Raw genomic sequence first — 17,275 nt, 5'->3', positions numbered from 1 at the left:
TGGAATATTCGCAAACCCTGAATGCCATGGGTGTAATGATTGGAACGAAGTCAGCCAGGTGGAGCACATAGAATATGAGCTCCCTGATTGAGGTTAACTGGTTCAATCAGGGAGCCCTAGCTGACAGATATAAACAAGAGTATCAGGGGTTCTGTTCATTCTCGGAATGGGCTCTGAGCTAGGTGGATCAGTGTCATGCAGTATGCACATGTAAACACAGAGTGACTTGCAGAATTATTTCATTGGGCAATAACAAACCAGTGGTGAAAATATGGCAGGGTTGGATAAAGGGAGATTTTTGACATCAAGAAAAATGCTGAAGAGGCATGGTGAATGCATAACAAGGTAAGCTACAGAAAACTATCGGAGATAACTTGCTAGAGCTCTTAGAGAGAAACACTCGAAAAAACTGCCCGAAATTGACCCTTAGCTAATTTTTGGTAAAACATAGTCCATTATACTTGTCAAAGAACATATTTTAAGGCACTGTATGGCAATAAAGAAAATTAAGTGAGTTCTACAACAAGAATGCAAAAGATATATTTTGTAGTAACATTAACAAAATACTATACCTCTGCAGTCAGGTCATATTCACAGTCATAATAACACTGACACACAGCAGTATAAAGAGTTGCTCTCCATCTTAGATAGCGAACTGTTGAAAGTGGAATAGATGTTTCCATGCAGATGCTGGCCCATAGTAGAAATTCAAATGCCTGATCAGGAGCAAAATAATTATTTAACATTGTCAGGATTGAGATATTAAAAGTAAATATAAAACTCATATAGCATGGAATCAGACCCTTCTGCCCAAACCATCTATGCTAAATGAACTGGTCCCATTTGCCTGCATTTGGCCAAAATCCCCTCTAAACCTTTGCTATCCACGTGCCTGTCCAACTGTCTTTTAAATGTTGTAATTGTATTTCATCTGATAGCTTGTTCCATATATGCATCCTCCCACCATCTGAAAAAGATGCCCCTCGGGTCCCTTTTTAATCTTTCCCTCTTACCTTAGGGAAAAGACCTTAACATTTCACCGTCCCCATGCTTTTATAAGCCTCTGTAAGGTCACCCCTCAGCCTCCTATACTCCAGGGAAAGAAGTCCCAGCCTATCCAACCTCTCTTCATAATTCAAACCCTCCAGTCTTGGTTGTCCTTGGTGGGCAGCACGGTGGCACAGTGGTTAGCACTGCTGCCTCATAGCGCCGGAGACCCGGGTTCAATTCCCGCCTCAGGCGACCGACTGTGTGGAGTTTGCACGTTCTCCCAGTGTCTTCGTCGGTTTCCTCCCTGTGCTCCGGTTTCCTCCCACAGTCCAAAGATGTGCAGGTCAGGTGAATTGGCCATGCTAAATTGCCCGTAGTGTTAGGTAAGGGGTAAATGTAGGGGTATGGGTAGGTTGCGCTTCGGCGGGGCGGTGTGGACTTGTTGGGCCGAAGGGCCTGTTTCCACACTGTAAGTAATCTAATCTAATCTAGCTGCAACATGACCTCCAAACTCCTGTACTCAATGCACTGACCAATAAAGGAAAGCATACCAAATGCCTTCTTCACTATCCTATCTACCTGCGACTCCATTTTCAAGGAGCTATGGACCTGACTCCAAGGTCCCTTTGTTCAGCAACACTATTAAGCGTATAGGCCTTGCTAAGATCATATTGTAAATCATACTGGCACCCTTTCCAGTTTAACAATATCCTTCCTGTAGCAAGGCAATCAGATTTATATGCATTACTCCATATGTAGCCTTATCAAAGTCCTGTACAGCTGTTGCATGATGTCCCAATTCCTTTATTCAATGTTCTGACTGTTGAAGGCAAGCATGCCAAACACCACTTTCACCATCCTGTCAAACTATGATGCTACTATCAGGGAATTTCGTACCTGCATCCCTAAGATCTCTATGCGACAACACTCCCTAGGGCCCTACCATTAACTGTGTAAGTCCTGTCCTGATGTCTTGCCAAAATGCAATGTTATGGACCAGATCAGACCCCCTCAAAATATTTTCAGAAGGTGGCCAACTTTTCCCTATTGTAATGCGCTATTTTCCAGATGCAATTTGATTGACATTTGATTAACTTGACATTAAGCAAACTACAATTTATTCAAACACTGTAGTCAAAATACAACTTAGAATAACAACTCTATTGGAAAACTTTAGAGAATAATAAATACAGTAACTATTACTAATTAACTATTCCAATGTAGTCACATCCAAAACACACCCTGTGACAAATAGACAAATTCAGAAAACAGATTTGGTCTCATACATAATCCAGCAGCCTAGGAAAAGAACCCTCAGCTTTTGGCTATCATTGAGAGAGGGGAAAAATAGCGTCCATTTCCTCAAGACCCGAACAGCAACTGCTGAAAGCTAACTAAAAATCCTCAATATGAGAGAGCTTGATGACACCCATTCAGGCTGCTTCAATTGTTCTAATTTTTTTTTAAAAACCCAAGACCTCACAAATTATCTTCTCTAACTGCTCTTCACCTGTCTTCCAATCTCACTTTAAAAGAAACCAGGACAAAGCCTACATCTTAAAGCCACAGCATCATCACATGCAACAACTTACTTCAACATGCACTGCATTCGCTCATTTATATGTTTATCCAGGTTTTCTAGCTTCCATCGACACATATTGAAACTTTACATTGCTGAAATGGCATATTGTATTTTGTTGAAGCTGTCTCAAACTCATGCAGACAATTTGCAAGAAATACCAAAGTAAAGGTAAAACAACATTCATTTTATTATTTCTTGTGAAATACTAAAAAAAATGCTTTGACAAAAATGTGTTTTTTTAAACTGCAATATTAAAGTTTTTTTTCAACCAAATGATTACATGGCTAAACATAGTCAAATTGTGGTTTTCACGTACACAAATAGTGTCAGCATACATCTGAAGAAATTTACTTAAATACATATTATGGCATCAGCTTAAAAAAAACTATAAAGTATATATGAAGTAGAAAGATTAATAAAGCCTCAGAAAAAGGAAAACATCTTCACAATATTCCATACAAATCAAAGGGCATGGAGAAAGAGCACATGAAAATGTACCTCTCACTGTTTGCCTTTCAGCTCCCTCTCCTGGTACATTTTTCCTTCCAAAATTCTACTCCTTTTCTATTTTTCAAAGATTAGATGGAGCATCTAGCACCAATCCTTTATTTCATTCTGTATTTTCCTCCTGATAGGATGTCTCTTCAAAACTCCTCCATACATTGAGGACATTATATTTAAAATTTGATGTGGTTTACAACTGACTTCTAGATCCACCCTAAATTACAACCATTCCAACACAAATTTTGCAGACTCTGTAATAGGAGGCAGGGAGCCTCCACTCTAGCCATAGCATGGTCAATGTGGTGAAGATGAAATTATAGTCCCTGTACTTTTTCCTTCATTCATGTTGAGAGTGTCCACCATTCTTCTGCAAAATATTCCCCTCCATGTCTCCAAGTTGGTCATTTCAGTCTCTAAAAGTATGCCAAAGGCCACTCTCCACCTCAGAGACTCCTTCTCCTATTCTCTCATCTCCAAGCTCCTGAATGCCACCTCCTATTTTTGTAAAACCCATAATTGTTCCTCAGCTCAGCTGGCTACAGGGTTAGCATCTGGACCAGATTAATGCCATCAGCCTATGTTCCAGCAGAGGTCTGCCTCCTAACACTACCCATAGTTTACAGAAATCAAAACTAATCAGCAAGGATAACTGAAGAATTAGGTAAGACCGAGGCTTTGTCTACCCACTAAAGTGTATGTAAACAAACCCATGACATTCTTGGAAAAAGGGCAGGGAAGCTTCTCTGGTGCTCTGGCCAATAATTATCATTCAAGCAACAGATTATCCATGATAACAGTGACTACATTTCCAAAAGTACTTAACTGCTAAACACCTTAATGTTCTAAAATCATGAACAGTGCATTTTAAATGCAAATTTAATCTTTCTACAGAAAAAGAGGAAAGAACAATTAACAACTATCAGAGAGAAGCAAACACTTAGAAATGGAGAGAAGGCTGAATCATTAGCACATACGTACAAAAAGTGAAAAAGTATTAAAAATTCAGGACAGAGGGAGTAAGTGTGAAATTCTGTTTGATAACACTACCATGTATTATTTTACCATGTGCAGGCTCTTTATAGATACAAGTTATTTTGTTGTTATAAAGAATCAAAAGATACAGAGTAATGGTTATGTTTTCATTTATTGTAAAGATTAAACCTATAGCAGAGGCATATCATGGGTGAAATTAGGCCTATTTGTATAAAAACTATTGAAAAAAATACAAAGAGCCATAGAGATCAAAATTTAATATCATTGTTGCTTTACCTGGGTATAAAGTGTTAAAACCATCAAATGTCTACATATGGTATAAATGTAAGTTGTACCTAAAACACAGAAGTATGTTAACACATTTCAAACCAATAACTGTATAATACATTTAAAAACATTAAGTCTATGTAGAAATGTCAGAAGAAATTATGCATTAATAATTGCATTTTGTTTTGTCTTCTGCAAAATATAAATTTAATTTGAAGATGACTGCAAATGAAGTGTTCTTTGATTGTCAGATTATCTAGAATTTACATAAGTACCTGATAAACTAAAACTTATAAATATGTGCTCCTGAAATATTAAAAGGACATAATTCTCTAACATTCGCAGACGATACTTTTGAATCATTGATTTTAAAACTATGAAAACAATAAAGACAGCCATTACAGTATTGGGTTCACAACTAAGTAGCTGTGACAGCTACTTTGAAGCCAAAATGGTCTCAAGCACAATGGCTGCAGGCAGACCAATAGGTCTCTCATAATGCTGGGGGCGGTGGTACTTGACAATCCAAAAAGCCTGGAAAAGTGATAAACATTTTTTTACACTATGAAACCAAACATAAAAGAAAAAGTATTCGATGCCTGTTCTTTATTTACCTCTATCAAATGGTGAGCACAATGAAAGTTGAAGAACTTTCAAAGGTCATACAGTAAATAGTAATAGAGATGTCGAGCATGGAAACAGACCCTTCGGCCCATATCCCTCCAAGCCCTTCCTATTCATATACCCATCCAGATGCCTTTTAAATGCTGTAATTGTACCAGCCTCCATCACTTCCCTCGGCAGCTCATTCCATACACGTACCACCCTCTGCGTGAAAAAGTTGCCCCTTAGGTCTCGTTTATATCTTTCCCCTCTCACCCTAAACCTATGCCCTCTAGTTCTGGACTCCCCCACCCCAGAGAAAAGACTTTGTCTATTTATCCGATCCATGCCCCTCATGATTTTATAAACCTCTGAGGTCACCTCTTAGTCTCTAACACTCAAGGGAAAACAGTCCCAGCCTATTCAGCCTCTCCCTATAGCTCAATTCCTCCAACCCTGGCAACATCCTTGTAAATCTTTTCTGAACCCTTTCAAGTTTCACAACATCCTTCCAATAGGAAGGAGACCAGAATTGCACGCAATAATCCAAAAGTGGCCTAAACAATGTCCTGTACAGCTGCAACATGACCTCCTAACTCCTGTACTCAATACTCTGACCAATAAAGGAAAGCATACCAAATGCCTTCTTCACTATCCTATCTACCTGTGACTCCACTTTCAAGGAGCTATGAACCTGCACTCCAAGGTCTCTTTGTTCAGCAACACTCCCGGGGACCTTACCATTAAGTGTATAGGTCCTGCTAAGATTTGCTTTCCCAAAGTGCAGCACCTCGCATTTATCTAAATTAAACTCCATCAACCACTCCTCAGCCCATTGGCCCATCTGATCAAGATTCCATTGTAATCTGAGGTAACCTTCTTCATTGTTCCCTACACCTCCAACTTTGATCAACTTGTCAATTAATGGCCAGATTCAGCAACAGCTTCTAAAATTTAAGCAGCTCTTAGAGTATTCTAGCGACACCAATGTCACAATAAAGAGTGAATTCCATTAAAATATAATGCATCATGTCTAACTGAGATTTGGACGTAACTAATATTGAAACGATAACAAGGAAAGTTTGCCAATGACAGACAACCCTACTTTATAATATACATTAGTAATTGTAGATCCATCATTTGTAAAATCCTCTTACAATGATATCTGATGCAGGGAGGGGGCTAGTTACTAGTGACGGCAAAGTAGTAACCAACCTCTCTGCTAGCTATGCCTTATCAAAAGTATACGATTGTTTACAATCCTTTTACACCAACATGTATCAATCATGAGAGCAGACCAGTCATGATTAACATGAACAATTGTATTTGTATCACTATCAATACTGGTGATTAATTTACATTGAAAAGAGCAAAGATCTCAATGCCTGTCTTCTAGAGTCACTACTTAGAAAAACACTCGGATTCACCCAGGTTTCAATTTTGCCAACAAGTCTTAATGTTGCATTTCTTCAAACCCTTTTTAAAGTTTGTGTTCACAACTTCAACTGCAATACCTTCATTAACATACCCCATCATTTAATCACATAACTCATCCCTTATCAGATATGATTCACCTTGAACAAATCCATGTTAGCTCTAATTTATGACAAATTCTTCAAAGAAACAACTAACTTTATCCCAAATTGTGGTCTCCAGAGGTTGCCAACTTCTTATCTTTTTTCCAAACATCTATTCATAGCATTTATGATCTTCCAATCCTCATTTCGAAGTAAGATTGCAGCCAATATCTCTGCTACTTTCACTCTAACGTCCCTCAACCAGGGATGCATTCATTCAAAGCCATGTGAGCACACTCAATCTTTTACATCCTTTCACTTTTAACTATTTCTAATCAATCTAATATATACCCATTTTTCTTTTACCAGATATGGTAGAATTCTCATCTTTAGTGAAGATAGATGCAAAGTACTCATTTAGTAGCTCCACAAGAAGATTCCTTTTTTTTTTAGTAGCCATGATGTGGAGGAGCTGGTGCTGGACTGGGGTGGACAAAGTTAAAAAATCACACAACACCAGGTTATAATCCAAAGTACTCATTTAGTAGCTCCACAAGAAGATTCCTATTTTTTTTAGTAGCCATGATGTGGAGGAGCTGGTGCTGGACTGGGGTGGACAAAGTTAAAAAATCACAACACCAGGTTATAATCCAACAGGTTTATTTTGAAGGACTTGCTTTTGGAGCGCTGCTCCTTCATCAGGTGGTTGTGGAGAATAAGACCATAAGGATGAGGATCCTGGAATTATATTCATTAGAGTTTAGAAGGTTGAGGGGAGTTCTAATAGAAACTTACAAGATAGTGCATGGCTTAGAAAGGGTGGACGCTGGGAAGTTGTTAACCTTAGTCAGGGAGACGAGGACCCATGGGTACAGCCTTAGAATTAGAGGGGTCAATTTAGAACAGAAATGAGGAAACATTTCTTCAGCCAGAGAATGGTGGGCCTGTGGAATTCATTGCCATGGAGCGCAGTGGAGGCCAGGGCATTAAAAGTCTTCAAGGCAGAGATTGATAAATTCTTGATCTCACCAGGAATTAAGGGCTAAGGGGAGAGTGCGGTAAGTGGAATTGAAATGTCCATCAGCCATGATTAAATGGCAGAATGGACTGGATAGGTCAAATGGCCTTACTTCCATTCCTATATTGAAGAAACCCAATTGTTGTTAAGTCTTTCATCCTTTAGAATGGTTTCCAGGTTTCGGTACATTAATATATGAATCCCAGAACTTCTTTCAAGTCACCTTCTCGACATAACTCAAGGTTTTATAAGAAAAGATGACATCTCAGCTCAGACAATGCATTAAAGGTGTGAGGTTACGGTCTGTCTGTATTCCAATCTCAAGTCAGACTGGTTCTGTTTCCAAAGTAAAATTTATAAAATATTAGATGGATTGACTGCCTGCAGATTGTGCATTTCTTGGGCAAAATAGAATGGATCGTATTAACTACAAAGTCAGAAAGAAAGAGAGAGAGAGAGAGAGAGAGAGAGACAGAAAGAGACAAAAAAAGACAGAGAAAGAGAGAGGGAACAGGAGTGTGAGTGCATGAGAGAGCATGTGTTTGTGTGTGTGAAAGCTTGGTAAAGTATGTGTGTGTGGATGTGATGGAATATAAGCCTGCATTGTCCAGTATGTCCCAGAAGCTGAAAGATTACACCATGCTCTTCACAACCGACAACACATTATCAATGAGGATGTGCATCTCGCCAAGACCTTCCCTGCACCTCCACTTCTCACCTTTAATCAACCGCCAAACCTTAAACAGACAATTGTTCGCAGCAAACCGCCTCACCTTCAGGACAACACTGTATAACCCGGTCAGTTCAACCACTGCAAGATATATCAGAGTGTCAACATGGATACTACTATTACACGTGAGGACACCACCCAGGGTGTACGTGGCAAATACTCATATGATTCTGCCAACATTGCCTATCTTGTATGCTGCAGGCAAAGATGCATTGAGGCATGATACATTGGCAAGACCAAGCAGATGCTACGACAACAGATGAATGGACACCGTGCAACCACCACTAGACAAGGATGTTCCCTGCCAGTCAGGGAACACTTCAGCGGTCAGGGACATCTGATCCCGTATCTTCAGGTGACCATACTCCAAGGTGGACTTCTGGATAGGCAAAAATGCAAAGTGGCCGAGCAGAGGCTGATAGCCAAGTTCGGTACCCATGAGGATGGCCTGAACGAGGACCTTGGGTTCATGTCACACTACAGGTAACCTCACTGCACTGTTCTCTCTCACTCACTCACACACACACACACACAGACCCTCTCAGGGGTGGCGGAAGTCTTCCACAATCACAACTTCCCTTCCCACATAGTTGACGATACCATCCAATGCATCTCCTCCACTTCACGCACCACCGCCCCTGAACATCATCTCTCCCAACACAACAAGGACAGAATCTCCCAGTCCTCACTTTCCACCCCACCAACCTCCACATATAAAGCATTATCCTCTTCCACCTACAAACGGAATCCACCACCAGAGATATATTTCCTTCCCCACCCCTATCAGCGTTCCAAAAAGACCATTCCCTCTGCAACTCTCTCATCAGGTCCCCACCCCAAATCAGCCCACACCCCACTCCTGGCACCTTTCCCTGCCACCGCAGGAAGTGCAAAGCTTGCACCCACACCACTCCCCTCACCTCCCTCCAAGGCCCCAAGGGATCCTTCCACATCCACTAGAAATTCACCTGTACCTCTACCAATGTCATCTACTGCATCATTTGCACCTGATGTGGTCTCCTCCACATTGTGGACATCCGCACCCACCAACCCCAACGCCCTGTGGCTGAACACTTCAACTCCCCCTCCCACTCCTTCAAGGACATGCAGGTCCTGGGCCTCCTCCACCACCAAACCGTTACCACCCGACACCTGGAGGAGGCACACCTCAAATTCCGCCCTGGAACCCTGCAACCAGACTGGATAAATGTGAATTTCAATAGCTTCCTCATTTCCCTCTCCCTACATTATCCCAGTCCTAAGCATCCAACTCGGCACTGCCCCCTCTGACCTATCACCTTCTCCCTCACCTTCATTCACCTATTGCTTTCCCACCTACCTCCCCCCAACCCCACCCCCTCCCATTTATCTCTCAGCCCCGACTCACAAGCTTCATTCCTGATGAAGGGCTTAAGCCTGAAACATCGATGCTCCTGCCTGTCCAGCTGTACTTTTCCAGCACCACACTCTCGACACACGTACACCCACACGCACTTTACAAAGCTTTCTCACACACAAACACGTTCTCTCTCACCTTCTCTCTCTCTCTCTCTCTCTCTCTCCCCCCACCCCCCGCAGATACATTCTACTTTGCCCAAAAAATGCATAATCTGCAGGCAGTCATACATGTAATATTTTGTACATTTCACTTTGAAAATATAACCAGTCTGACTCAAGATTGAGATATAGACTCTACCTCACATCTTTAATGCATTGTCTGAACTGAGATGTCACCTTTTGTTATAAAACTTTAAGTTATCTTGAGAAGGTGACTTGAAATAAGTTTCAGAATTTACATATTAATGAACCAAAACCTGGAAACCATTCTAAAAGATGAAAGACTTAACAACAATCCGGGTCTGTTCAATATATCATTTTAGTGCATGACTCTGTAATCTTTTACTATAAATTCTGTGTCTTATGATCTTATTCTCCGAAATCTAGTGCTTCTAAAATAATCTGTTGGATCTGTTGTGTGATTATTAACTATATTTATCTTGAGAAGCTCTGCAATTCTTCTGTTTATAATTGACTTAGCAGGTTTATTAATCTTTTATCAAACAAACACTTTGCCCTTTCTATTTATTTTCTCACTTCTCCCCTTCTGCTTGAATCAGAATCATCATCCAGCCCAAAACAATAAATATGCTGACTATAAGTCAATAATTCTGTTCAAAGAAAATACTAATGAATATTTTTATTCTTATAGTATTGAGTATTATTATTGATTATATGCTGCCATGAAAAGGCCTTGGTTCTAAACTGTGTGCCACAGAAAGGCGAGTGTTCCTACAATGTCCAAATATGTATAGCTCATGGATAAGACTCCCCATCAGCCCAAAAGCTCTGAAAAGTAACCTTTAGATAATTCAGCTAAAACACGAGACAAAGAAAAAACTAAATCCTGACTGAGAACTGTGGTATTTGAACACTGCAACAGGAAAAAATAATTTCTCATCCAGTTAATACATTTGTTTAAATGAGATAAATCTAATATAGAAGATAATACAATACCATTGTAAATAAGCCAGCAAAGCTGTTCTTTAGGTAGGGCCACTTGCATAATAAGTCGAAGGAACTTAAGAATGCTTGTGCACTTCCTTTGTGAATCCATTTTCAGCAGTCTTGAATCAGCTTCTTTCACCATGTAGTAACTGCAGATGCAGTTCATTTGCAATGCATGAAGCTACAGGGTGGCAAATAGGGAATAGTCAGGTAGCTGTGTTTGACTTGCGCCAATGCAATGGGCCAAAGAACTATTTTCCTTAGATCTCTACAACTTTATATGGGACAATACGACATAACTAATTTCTGAAAAAAGGTAAACAATAATAGAATAATTCAACTTTCATTCTCCTTCTGTTGCTGAATAATTTGAAAAAATAATCCATCTTGTAATGCTGCTTAATGCATGCACTTAAAAATCTTAAAAATGTTTCAACAATTAACAAGCCCAATTTTAACATAGGTTGTCATAAGAGCTTATACAAACATGATTTGTAATCAGCTGATTTATTTATTCAATTCTGCTTATCCACTGATGGTTCAAAATATTTATTGCCACTATTCAATGAGGAGAGAGGGGAGTAAAATTCGTTAACAACTGAAAACAAAACAGTTGTAAAGTGATGCTCAATTTACTCATGCTCATGAAACCAGCATGCAACTTTTGTGCAGCCTGATTACATGTTTTCAACAAGCAGTCAGCATCAAGCATGGGAACACAGGAATATCTTAGGAGGACTGGGGCTAATATCTGTGCAGGAAAATTGCATATTCTTGAAATAAAAAACAAAATAATCCCAATTAGGTGGCAATGAAGACAGATGAAGTACTAAGTTCGTAGATAGGCTGAGAGCATGGAACAAAGTAATACTAGTCTAAATTAGGACTACTGTGCATGTATGCGAATGCAATGAATGTGGTTAAAAAAAAAAGTGGTGAGTAATCAAAATGGACGATGGAGGTAATTACGCTCAAGGTGCTGAACTCAACATTGAATCCTGAAGGCTGTAACGTGGATTCACTTTCTACCAATTAAGCAGAAAATGAGGGGTTATTCCTCAGCTTGAGTTCAGCTTTACTGGAACACTGCAGCAGGCATAAGACACTAATATTAACAATAGGAGCAGGAGAAATTACAAGCAACCTGAAAAGTTTGAGTTATTCTTATCAATAGAGTAATGGTGTTCCACAAAGCAGTCACATAGTCTATACTTGTTCTCACCCACAAGAGACGAGATTGAAAGAAGACAGAAATAAACTGCTGCTTCATCTGTAAAATATGTTTGGGGGTCTTGAAAGCAGGGAAGGGAAGAGAGAAAAGTGCAGATGTTACAAATTCTGTGATTGAATGGGAAAGTCCTATGCAGGATGGGGATGTGGTTGAGGAAGCATGAGGAGAGATCGAGTGAACCAGGTTGTGATGAAGTGAATGGTACCTGTAGAATTCCATCTGTGGAGGAGAGAAAAGATGTGCTTGTTGGTGGCATCTGCTAGAGGTGCCGGATATGGTGGACGATGATCCTTTCGATGCAGCGACTGGTGGGTGGAAAGAGAGAGGACAAGAGTAACCCTACTGTGGTTCTGGGAAGGAGTGAGGCAGAAGGGAAATGGACGAAACACAGTTCAGGGCCCTATCAGCAATGGTAGGGAAGAGTCTTTGATGAGGAAAATAATGTCTTTGGAACGCTTTCCCACAGATAGCTATGGAGGCAGAGTCCTTGTGTACGTTTAAGGTTGAGGTAGAGAAGTTCCTCATCAGGGTATCAAAGATTATGGAGAAAGGGGAGGAAAGTGGATGAGGAGTACTGGATCAGCCACAGTCCTCTTGAATGGCTAAGCAGGCTCAAGGGGCCAAACAGCCACATCCTGTTGCTATTTCTTATGGTCTTACATCGATACCCCTTCAAGGTGATCTGAATACTCTTTGCTTCTCCCTTGAAAAGAGGCCTGAACAAAGCCCATCTAGATTACACATAGGAGGACTGCATAGTGAAGAGAATGTGGCTTAGGCCAGGAAATTGGAAATTGTGGAACTGATACATAGCATCAAAAGAATCAAAAAAATGAAGTCAAAGAAAATGTTGAGTCTAAACAAGAAGAAATAAGTTATCTGGGACAGGAATAGGCTGAAACAGTAGGTCCTCCAGGGCAGTCCTGTTTGTCCAATTAGGGAAGGTGGTAGGACAAGTCACTGACAATCCTGGAAACAACAGCTTGCTATTTGGTACTGGGGTCATGTACTCAGGGAGATAGGAAAAAATGTTTGAGCTGACAAATCAGCCATTGCAAGAAAACTCTCCTTTACATCAGTGAGGTGATCACTGATGAAGAAACTGAAGATGGTTGGGCATGGAGCACTACCCGGAGGAATTTGAGTACTGATGATCCAAATCTGAGATGACTGAACTTCTTTTAGTCCGAAGAATGACTCTTTGCAGCACAGTGTTTTCCCCTTGAATCCCATTCACTCCAGTTTTGCTAGGCCTCCTCGATGCCACACTCAGTCAAGTGCAGCCATCCTCATTTCTCTTCTCGAGTTCTGCTCATTTTTCCACATTTGAATCAATGTTATAATTTGTTAAGGACCAGAGTGATCTTGGCAGAACCCAAACTGAGCAGCAATGACCAGGTTATTGTTGATTAAGTGTCCCTTCACAGCATTGTCAACAACACCTCCCATCACTTTGCTGGTGATTCAAAGTAGTCTGATAGGTCAGCATTTGGCCAAGTTGGATTAGTCATAGAGTCATTGAGATGTACAGTACAGAAACAGACCCTTTGGTCCAACTCATCCATGCCGACCAAATATCCCAACCCAATCTAGTCCCACATGCCAGCACCAGGCCCACATCTCTCAAACCCTTCTTACTCAGATTCAGATGCCTTTTAAATGTTGCAATTGTACTAGCCTCCACCACTTCCTCTGGCAGCTCATTCCATACACGTACCACCCTCTGTGTGAAAATGTTGCCCCTTAGGTCTCTTTTATATCTTTCCCCTCTCACCCTAAAATTATGCCCTCTAGTTCTGGACTCCCTCACCCTAGGGAAGAGACTTTGTTTATTTATCCTATCCATGCCCCTCATGATTTTATAAACCACTATAAGGTCACCCCTCAGCCTCCAACCCTCCAGGGAAAACAGCCCGAGGCTGTTCAACCTCTACCTATACCACAAATCCTCCAACCCTGGCAACAGCCTTGTAAATTCTTTCTGAACCCTTTCAAGTTTCACAACATCTTTCCGATAGGAAGGAGACCAGAATTGCACACAATATTTCAAAAGTGAACTAACCAATGTCCTGTACAGCCGCAACATGACCTCCCAACTCCTGTACTCAGTACTCTGACCATACAAAATAGACATGGACGATTTTCTACATAGTCAAGTAGATATTGTTACAGGTGACTGGAACAGCTTGACTAAAGATGTGGCTACTTCAGAAGTATAAATCATCAGTACTATTTCTGGAGTGTTTCCAAGTTCCACTTCTTTGCAGTATTCAGTGCTTTCAGACATTTCTTGATAGATCCACAATACTATTTGAGATGGAATTCCAGGGCCTGATCAGGTCTATCCTAGAACTCTGTGGGAAGCTAGGGGATTGATTTCTGGGCCCCTTGCTGAGATATTTGTATCATCGATAGTCACAGGTGAAGTTGCGGAAGACTGGAGGTTGGCTAACGTGGTGCCACTTCTTAAGAATGGTGGTAAGGACAAGTCAGGGAACTATAGACCAGTGAGCCTGACATAACTGGTGGGCAAATTGTTGGAGGGAATCCTGAGGGACAGGATTTGCATGTATTTGGAAAGGCAAGGACTGATTAGTCATGTCTCACAAACTTGATTGAGTTATTTGAAGAAGTAACAAAGAGAACTGATGATGATAGAGCAGTGGACATGACCTATATGGACTTCAGTAAGGAGTTCGACAAAGTTTGTCATGAGGCACTGGTTAGCAAGGTTAGATCTCATGGAATACAAGGAGAACTAGCCATTTGGATACAGAACTGGCTCAAAGGTAGAAGACAGAGGGTGGTGGTGCAGGATTGCTTTTCAGATGGAGGTCTGTGATCAGTGGGGTGCCACAAGAATCGGTGCTGGGTCCACTGTGTTTAGTCATTTATATAAATGATTTGGATGTGAACACAGGAAGTATAGTTAGTAAGTTTGCAGATGACACCAAAATTGGAGGTGTGGCAGTCAGCAAAGAAGGTTACCTCAGAGTACAACAGGATCTTGATCAGATGGGCCAATGGGCTGAGGAGTGGAATTTAAATAAATGTGAGGTGCTGCACTTCGGAAAGGCAAATCAGAGCAGGACTTATACACTTAATGGTAAGGTCCTAGGGAGTGTTGCTGAACAAAGAGATTTTTGATTGCAGGTTCACAGTTCCTTGAAAATGGAGTCGCAGATATATAGGATAGTGAAGGAACATTTGCTATGTTTTCCTTTACTGGACACAGAATTAAGCATAGGAGTTGGGAGGTCATGTTACAGCTGTACAGGACATTGGTTAGGCCACTTTTGGAATATTTGTGAAATTTTGGTCTTCCTCCTATTGGGAGGATGTTGTGAAACTTGAAAGGGTTCAGAAATGATATATATAGGATGTTGCCAGGGTTGGAGGAATTGAGCTACAGGGAGAGGCTGTTTTCTCTGGAGTGTGAGGAGCATGGATAGGGCAAATAGACAAGATCTTTTCCCTGAGGTAGGGAAGTCCAAAACTAGAGGGCATAGGTTTAGGGTGAGGGAAAAAATTTAAAAGGGACCCAAAGGGCAACTTTTTCACACACAGCTACGTGTATGGAAGGGTTTAGAGGGATATGGGCCAAGTGCTGACAATTGGGACTACATGAGGTTAAGATATCTGGTCGGCCTGGACCAAAGGATCCAGTTTCCGTGTTGTACATCTCTATGACTCAAAATGGCAATGGATGCCAGATTAAGTTATTACTGTTAAAACTGTTACAAATAAATCTTCGTAAAGCAACGGTAATAAGGGATATCGGTAAATGTATCGAGTTAAGCCACAAGTCAGCCATGATCATAGAACATCAGAACAGTCTTCAAGGGCTGAATGGCCTACGTCTATTCCTGTGTTTAAATGGATTTTTGAAGGAAAATTAGGCCATTGTGATACAGTCGGTTCTGTTATTACGCATGTTTTTTCAATGTGAATTGGCTTTAATGCGATTGAAGAATTTAGATTGTTATTTGTAGAACATGATTTCCTTACCTGTATTGGCTATAATGTTGTTCTGGCCCCATTACTTTAAATGGCGCGGCTACTGTGCAATTTTCTTAATGCAAGATTGCACAATAACAGTTCTATTGGACTATATCAGAACCAACAGTACTCAATGTTTCCATATTGCTTGGATACGAAAATAGAAAAACCAGATTTAAAACGCTTGTGGACAGTTCACTTAAGTTTAGAAAAACAAACATAATTGCAATGCTTCTAAACTTTGATTATCTTTAGTTTATAATATCCCACAGGATACAGTGTTCAAGTGATTCGGAAACACACAAAGCAATGCATTGATTAAGCACCCTTAAGTGTCTCAGCAGTCCCAGCTTAAAGAAAAATAGTGAGCGCTTGAGGATTGTTAAAAACTACCCGTTTAGGTCTAACTGTAATAAGAAAAACTGCAGGAAATATAGAAACAAAGTTTAAAAACACAAATGATTTAGGCATTCAGTAATAACAAGCATTAAAGAACTACATTTTGGTACTTCAACTTATGGTAGATATATATCTGTACATACCGTTAAGCTGGCACTACCGATTTCAAATGGACTTGGTAAAAAGGTGGTCTTAAATGTATTTACATCTGTAATGTCATCAATCCTGAAAGAACCAAACTGTTGAAGACATCGTCCAAAACATTGCCACGAAGCCAATTTATAGAACTGAAATTGAATACCGACACTTATTCAAATACCACATTACTAACACATGTATGTCAAAATGTTTATAAGAAACATATTTTACTTAGTGTGAAAAGAATTCATTTCCATGTCAATCACTATGGCTGAGAGATTCTTATATGGTGTGGGTTTCTTGGGGATAAGAGTATAGTCATCAAAAGATCAGAAGATAAGTGTATGAGCCACAAAAACAGACTCCTTTATTAACAGTTACAGCATGCATTTTCCCAATACTTCTTACAACCCCATCTCTGGCGTTGCTCAATGTATAAGCTTTAAGTGAACAATATAAACACAATGCTATTTCAAAACAGTAAACCACGATGATGGCCAGGATTTAAACCTAACGAAATTTGAATGTCACTTTGCAAAGAGACATGCGCGAGAATTCCGAGAAGCATGGCACTCCAACCGGAACACTATCAACAAACACATTGACTTGGATCTCATTTACCAACCCTTAAGAAAAAAAAGGAAATGACATCACCACAGGAAATAACATCACCAACCCAAGGAAAACTAACCAAATAAAAAGTGGGCCATGCCACCAGTGTTTTGCCAGGGGCTCATTGATGTTATCTAGTATGGTGATGAAACATCTGAAAATGAACCTTCTAGCTCAGTGAGCAAAC

The 17,275-nt window shown here is 40.4% G+C and overlaps 1 protein-coding gene across 1 annotated transcript in view; it reads right to left on the bottom strand.

Annotated features, from left to right (window-relative positions):
* cfap54 (cilia and flagella associated 54) overlaps positions 1-17,275 on the bottom strand; it is a 527,984-nt gene that overhangs the window by 494,549 nt on the left and 16,160 nt on the right. The window contains exons 3-6 of the mRNA XM_087999737.1: positions 16,482-16,625; positions 10,719-10,890; positions 4,346-4,404; positions 573-716 (exon numbers count right to left, since the gene is read on the bottom strand). Coding sequence (XP_087855863.1) covers positions 573-716; positions 4,346-4,404; positions 10,719-10,890; positions 16,482-16,625 — 519 coding nt within the window. The remainder of the gene's footprint in view (positions 1-572; positions 717-4,345; positions 4,405-10,718; positions 10,891-16,481; positions 16,626-17,275) is intronic.

The sequence above is a fragment of the Chiloscyllium plagiosum genome, unplaced genomic scaffold (assembly GCF_037043375.1).
Source record: "Chiloscyllium plagiosum isolate Xiang-an unplaced genomic scaffold, Cpla_swu_hap1 HiC_scaffold_23, whole genome shotgun sequence".
Classification (NCBI taxonomy): Eukaryota; Metazoa; Chordata; class Chondrichthyes; order Orectolobiformes; family Hemiscylliidae; genus Chiloscyllium; species Chiloscyllium plagiosum.
This window is presented reverse-complemented; position numbering and strand designations above follow the sequence as displayed.